The sequence below is a fragment of the Diceros bicornis genome, chromosome 6, assembly GCF_020826845.1.
Source record: "Diceros bicornis minor isolate mBicDic1 chromosome 6, mDicBic1.mat.cur, whole genome shotgun sequence".
In the NCBI taxonomy this organism is placed as follows: domain Eukaryota; kingdom Metazoa; phylum Chordata; class Mammalia; order Perissodactyla; family Rhinocerotidae; genus Diceros; species Diceros bicornis.
In genome coordinates, this window is record NC_080745.1 from 78,105,052 (window position 1) to 78,112,682 (window position 7,631).

General features: G+C 43.5%; 1 protein-coding gene across 1 annotated transcript in view; it reads right to left on the reverse strand.

Annotated features, from left to right (window-relative positions):
• The window catches only part of ABLIM1 (actin binding LIM protein 1), a 289,715-nt gene extending 282,636 nt beyond the window's left edge, over positions 1-7,079 (reverse strand). The window contains exon 1 of the mRNA XM_058544067.1: positions 6,977-7,079. Coding sequence (XP_058400050.1) covers positions 6,977-6,989 — 13 coding nt within the window. The 5' untranslated portion in view covers positions 6,990-7,079. The remainder of the gene's footprint in view (positions 1-6,976) is intronic.
• Positions 7,080-7,631: the final 552 nt, after the last annotated feature.

Genomic DNA, 7,631 nt, shown 5'->3' on the forward strand with positions numbered 1-7,631 from the left:
CTTTCAGTATTCTCCTGCCATTTCCTACTCATCCTTCAAGATCCAACTCAAATCCATCTCCTTTGTGAAATGAAGCTGTTCTTGTTGTCTCCAGTCACAATTAGTTGACTCTCTCATACCAGTTTGATCATTCCTATACGATAATCATATCTTTTTCCCGTCAGCTGTGTACATAACTTTACACACACACACACACACACACACACACACCCCTCAGTTTGAGTTCCTTTGGGACGGGGACTAACCGTTATTCATTTTGCATACTTGGTCCCTAACAGAATAAGGCATGCTGTTGCATTAAGTGATGTAAACTTCCAAATAAGGTCAGAAATATGCACATGTTCATAAAAGCAGTTATCCAAAAAAGAATTTGATTAATCCTTGAAACACACACACACACACAAAATAACTTGGTACTTATAGCTTTAAATACAAAAACATGTCTAAAATTGGTTTTACTATTAATTCAAGGACACATATCAAATGTATTAGAATAGCTGCCTCTGGGGAAAATGGAATGGGCTTGGGAGATAGAGATAAAAACAAAACAATAAATAAATTAGACAAGAGATGGGCCTGATGCCCTGGTGCTGATAGTGAGCCATAACCTGAGAAGTCTGGTTAACTCACCCTTCTCTACATGAGGTCCCAAAATGAAAAAAAGAAAAATGCAATTCTGTTCACAGATACAATGTGGGAACAATTCAACCTTCCAAAAATCTTCTGAAACATGATTCTCCCACATGTGAGATACTAATGTCCAAAACTATTTCTCTCATTTAAACAAAAACCTATTTATTGACTCGGAACCCGTTTATTTTAAATGCAAAAAAGGGGCCGGCCCCGTGGCTTAGCGGTTAAGTGCGCGCGCTCCACTGCTGGCGGCCCAGGTTCGGATCCCGGGCGCGCACCGACGCACCGCTTCTCCGGCCATGCTGAGGCCGCGTCCCACATACAGCAACTAGAAGACTGTGCAACTGTGACGTACAACTATCTACTGGGGCTTTGGGGGAAAAAATAAATAAATAAATAAATAAATTTTAAATGCAAAAAAGGACTTTCAGGAAGTGTAGTGTGTTGCTGTTTTGATTTTTTTTGTAATATCAAAACTAATAATGGCTAAAGTTGACTTTAAAATATATCTTCTCCTGTCTTCAGTTTGATAAATTGCTTGAGAGTTCTATAACTGAAAAAGAAGAAAAACGATAGCTAATGTAGGGCAGAAAAAAGGCCCCCCATACAACACCAAATCAGAACTCAGTGTATTAATCTTTACAACATCACTGATAAAGGTAGAGCAATGCAGCTAGTGGTATAACAGGCATAGAGATACAGGAAGAGGTAAGAGAGAGAAGAAACAGAACAGAAGTCTCCCCTTTATCAACTAGCAGATACACGTTTGTAGATGTAAGCATCAACTATGGTAAGCTCAGGAAGTCAGCAAAAATCAGTGTAGCTCTGATTCCTATGGTCCCTCTGCACCACATTCTACCCTGACCCCCAATCCTATGCAAGTGCCACTGTCCAGCAGAGGGCTTTGCTGCTGCTCTCTTAGCTGATGGCAGCCCTCACCACCTTCTGCCTTCAGCCAAAACTGTCAGGGACTCAGCTTGGACTGCAACCAAAACTCCTCATTTCAAAGTTAGGACATTTGAGACCAATCATGTGCAACCATCTCCCTCATTCCTGTGGTCTCAATGATGAAAAAGATGGAGAACCTCCATCCCTGCTCCCCTCTCATCCCTTTCTGCCCTTGCTTCTTCCCTCCTGCTGCACATCTCCCACCACTGACAACCTTCCACTGTGCTCTCTGGAACCATAGTTCCTAGTAAACGGAAATGCCTACATCTTCAGCCTTTCCATAAAATGCCCTCTGCACCTCCTGACTCATCTGAGATCTGGCTCTCCTCTCCCTTGCAAACTTGTCACCCTGCACCAACACGCTTCCCAGGACTCACATACATCCTACTGTTCCTTTTTTTTTTTTTTTTTTTTTGGTGAGGAAGATCAGCCCTGAGCTAACATCCATGCCAATCCTCCTCTTTTTGCTGAGGAAGACTGGCCCTGGGCTAACATCTGTGCCCATCTTCCTCCACTTTATATGGGACGCTGCCACAGCATGGCCTGACATGCCCAGGCCTCCAGCAGCGGAATGTGCGCACTTAACCACTACGCACGGGGCCGGCCCCCCTACTGTTCCTTTTTCATGCCCCTCTCCCTGGAAAGCCCTTCCCTCCATCCCATCCTTTTTCATCTGGCTAAATCTAACTCATTCTCCAAGGAAATACCTCTGCTTTCTTCAAGAAGTTTCACCTGATCTAATGGGCCTTACCCTCTCCACCCCAACCTTCACCCCCTGAAGGCTGTATTTGGTGCCACTCTTTTGTATCACCAAAATACTCTCTCTATCCCATATTATCTCTCTCTTTCTCTGTGCACTCAGCATATAATTTTATAAATATTTACATATTTGTCTCCCTGACAAAACTGCGAGCTCCTTGAGGGTATGTACTGGGTCCTAGTCACTGATTGCTGGCATATAACAGGTATTTAATAAATGTTTGCTGAATGAATGAATGAAAATCTATGTCCTGACTCGAATAAATGAAATGAATGAGTGGGGATGAAGTGGACATTTTTTCTTTATTGGATTTTTTCTCAATCTATTAAAGCTATATCTACTTGCTAGCAAGCAACACAAAGATGCACTCAAAGAAAAGCCAACTATGTTCTCTCCCCACCCTTGCCTTCAAGGTAACCACTGTTAAATGCTTGGTGTGTACTGCTGTATGATCTTCTCTATGCCCATGGCACACACACATATGCATACATAGAGATTTTTCTCAGTTTACAAAACTGGGATCATATATTACATACACTTTATTCTAAAACTTGCTCTTTACACTTAACAATGTATCACGGCCATCCCTTCAGATCAACACAAATGGATCTAACTCACTTTTTCTATAGCTGCATAATAGTCCATAGTATGGATATACCATAATTCAGTGACTCATTCCCCAACAGATGAACATTCAGGTTGCTTCCAGTTTTATGGAAGCTCTGAAAACAAAGATAGCAAGACTGATCTAACATTTCTAGAGCACACACACTTGGAGGTATTTCTCTGCCAGTGCAGTGGACTCTATCCACACACCTGGACCTTTTTCTCAAGACTCAGCATCTGAAAAGCTAGTAGGCTCATGAGTGATCTCTTCTGTGTACAGTGCCTGTTATCTGCCATGTGTCCTGTATGGTATAGGTATTTAATATTTATTGAATTGAACCAAAAACTAAGCAGATAGAAACTGCCTGGAAGGATATACAGGATGCACTGTTTACCATACTTAATTCTGAGGATTTGGTAGGAAGGGAGTAAAAATAGGGAATTTTCATTTTTAACTTCATATACTTCTGTTCAAATTTTTAATATATTACTTTATAATTTAAATATTTAATATATCCATTAACATGTTAATACAACATATTTTTATTATAAACATAATAAAATATATTGATAGTGAATCTTAATATATTACTTTTATAACTCAAACACAGCTTTTTTCAAAACCTGCTGGATGATATAGAACCCTGAATTAGAAGAAACAAGCTCTAATTCAACGGCTCCCAAGTCTGCCTGTACATAAGAATCAACTGGGGCTTATTAAACATTCAGATTCCCAGGCCTCTTCCTGAATATTCGGATTCAGTAGATCTGAAACAGAGCCCTAGTATCAGTATGTTAATAAACACTCCAGATGATTGTTACGATTCTGCTCTAATCTAATGGTCCTTAGGACTAGCTGGGGAGCTTTTCACATATATGAATTTTTGGGCTCTGTCTTCAGAGTTTACGAGCCACTAAATCTGGATTAAGGCCTGGGAATACACATTTTTAAAAGGCTACCTAGGAGGATTCTCCCTAGGTTTGGAAACTCTATTCTAAGTGTTATAATTTCCTCTAGTTGGTAATTCAAAAATCAAGATAAGATGGCTCCATTTTGGTCTCTAGTAGTAAAAATACAACACCAAGTTAAAAGTCTTTGATGAGAATATTATAAAACACTGCAAGATAGGAATGTCTTCAGTTGCCCTATCATGGAATTAAAGAATGTTTTTTACTGTTAGATTGAATTTTAGTACTCTGTTTATATCTTAAAGAGCAGATGAATTAAAGAATATTTTTCTCTCTAAAATTTTTAAATAAAATCACTTTTCTTATGGGATTCAATTTCTTCCAGTGTTTTCAATTTTTAAAAAGTATTTCTACCCATACCATAACCTACAAGCCTAGATATTAGAAATAGTAGAGATAATTTTTAAAATCAATGATATTCATCTTTCCAAGTGTCTAAAGACTTTCCTATTTATAAGTTAGGTATTTAAATAGACACATTAATACATTATCTCTCCTTTCAGGAGTATAGATGAGAGCAAATACTGAATATGAGAACCATAGTAAAGCTCACAGTTTTGACAACATCTTCTATAAAAAATAAATATCAAACATTTTTCCACACAAGCTCAATTCAGTAGCTACTCTACTAGGCCCTCTACTAATCACTTAGAATTGTTTTTTTACAAATCGATAAAAATAAAAGCACTTCATAAAAACATAAGAAAAATCCTCAGTCATTGGTAATACCTAAGAAGTTCTGATCCTCAAAACTGGAGTAGAAGCAAAGAGGATGGGAATATCAAATTAACATCATCAGGCCTCAGCAGCCTTGCTTCCTTCACTCTGTCCTTACCAAACGCCCATCAAGAGATTTCTAAACATATTGGGAATTGCAAGTTACTCACTAAGGCCATTTCCTTTAAATCTCAAGTATAGGGCATTTTCTCTCTCTTCTTTAGTAAACCAATGATTGGGCTGTTTACTATAATATTCAAAGGACTGATCATCGAGAGGCAGTAAAACAAAGCAGATGTGATCAGAAGTCAGACAGACACAGGTGGAAATCAGGATCTGCCACTTACCCACTGTTTGAGCTCAGGCAAGTTACATAATCTCTCAAAATTTCAGTTCCTTCATCTGTGACATGGGGAGGTAATAACAGTATCTACTTGATTTGGTTATTGTGAGGATAAAATGATATAATACATGAGAAGTGCCTGACACATAATGAGTATGCAATTACCGATATTCATTATCATGTTTATTTCCCCTGCAATATTAGTCAGACTTGAAACTGTTACATGCAAGATTATCAACATGGAGTTTGAAGGGCAAACAAGACAACTGAGTGAAATGTCTATGTCTGACTCCAAATCATCCTGCTTGAAACCAGGTTCGAAAAGAAATATTTGAGAATTAAGCCCCAGTTCAGGGCTGTAGCCCTCTGAATCACTGGGCCACCTTCATTTCATATTGTCAGATAAATACATGAGACCCTGCAATAGAAGGCACCAGAGACCAGGGGAAATTGGGGGGATTACCTATTGAACTTGATGCTTCTGAGGACATACCAAATTCCCAGTAGTTACTTGGCTCCTAGAGTGTGCGAGGTATCTACTAAGGGGTTTGGGTTGTGTAAAGCCGGATCAGAAGTGGACTCTGACCACAAAGAGTTTTACAACCTCTGAGAGATATTCCCCATCTGAGAGATGTTCCCTGTGGTACTTAGGAGAGAGGTTAGGACCGAAAGCCTAGGATTTAGAACATAGCTCAGAGATTGTATAGCTCAAGTCACTCGGAAGATCCCATGCACACACCCAGTCCCCTATAATCATATCTGTTCCAGCCACTTTTTTCTTTCTCTAATATGCACAAATCATTAGGTATCATTAGGCAGGGAGTATCCCAGGGCCCCATGTCACTTCTGTAGCCCAGTATCTACAGACATAAATTCTGTCATTCCACCCAGCCCTTACCACCCCATTTCCAGGTACAGAACCAACCAACCATATTGCCAGATCAACAAAGACAAGTTTTCTTAAAAAGGAATTTAAACATTCTGGGTGGAAATTACTCTATTCGTTACATGCCCCGAAATGAACCGTGAAAAGCAGCACTTAATTATCCAACACATGCTATTAAATTCCTAAACTTTCCCCCTCCGCCCCCCAAAAAGGCATGGTGAACCCTTCAGTTTAAAAAAAATAACTCTGCAATTCCTCTTACAAGTTTCAGGGTATCAAAGGGGTGGAACTTACTGCTTTGCAAAAACACTTTCTAAAAATAATCAATATTTTCCTTAAACGCTTATGGCAAAGCAACCAAGTCACTTCGTTTTAACTGCTGGCAAGCTGCACAATGACTTGATCTCTTTAATATTTCACTCATAGTAGCAGCCACTGAGCTATGACTAACCCACTCTCCCCAGCATCACCACTGGCTCCAGATGGCAAGAAACACATTCCCTTCACTCTTGCCTGAAAAGCAATTCTGATTTTTTTTCTTTTGCCCAGTTTCACCTGCAGTAATTGTTTTACTCCAGAAAGAAAATGGGGGGGGGGGGGGGAGATTGATGCAAAGAGAAGTACAGGTAGGGAATTTACTTTTTTCAGTGGGGTGTAAGCACTGCAGCTTTAAATCTTACTGCATCAAGCCCTGGATTTCTTCCATAATTGAGCTGCAAAACGGTAACAAGAAAGGAGGAAAAAAAAAAAAATACCTCTTCCTCCCTCCTGGCCAGCCCTTCAGGCCGCTCCCCAGCAGGACAGGCAGCGGCGAGCCCATCCCCCAAGCCCTCCCAGCCCAAACGTGCAGCTTGTACAGGTGAGCCCGGCACCGACCTTGACCCTCAAGCTTCGCCCACATCCGGGGATCAAGGTCACGGGCGAGGGCTTCCTTCCACCCGCCAACTGCTCAGAGCCCAGGGATCCGATGCCAAAGTTTCAGGCCAGGTGGGGGCCAGCGCGGCTCTCGCAGCCCCTCGCCCTCCCGCACCTGCCCTGCCCGGCCAGGTCCGCGCCCTGCCCCGCCGGGCCTGGCGCGGGGTCCGTGGACGGTGCCCACCTGGTCCCCACTCACCCCTTGCGGACATGGTTCAGGCAGCAGGAGCCGAAGCGGAGAGAGCAGAGGAGAAGCCCGGCAGGGCGTGGGGAGGAAAATATCCCCGAAACGCACAGCGGCGCACACGCGCCCGCCGCCGGCCGGCCGTGGGGAGGCGGCTCGCAGCGCCCGGACGCCTCCCGCAGGACACCTGGCCGCCCGCTCGCTGCAGCGCGACCGGCGGGCGGGGACGCAGCGGCCACCGGGACGGCCGCCGGGCGCGGCCACGCTGACAGCCGGCGGCCCGCGCTGGGCGGGGCCCGCCTCCCCCACCCGCCCGGCCGGGCCCCCCGGGTCCAGCGGCCGCTGGGGACGCGCCGCGCGCTCTGCCGCGGCGCCAGGCGGGGCTTTTGTCCCCGAGCGAGGTGGGGCGTGCAGTAAGGGTCTGCGTCTTCCCCTCCCCCGACCCGATTTTTGATTAAAAATAATAACTAATGATAATATTGTTGCCGTTATTAGTGGCTTTCCAGCCTCCTGCTTTGGTGCCAGAGAAAGAAAGCAAGAGCGAGGTCTTCTGCTCCTTCCCCTAGGTGATGCCCTTGACCGGAGGGGAAGACCACCGGTCCCTGAGGGGGCTAGGCTGTCAGCGGCAAGAAGGCCTTGGGCCGTCCGCACGCGAGTCAAAGCAAAATTA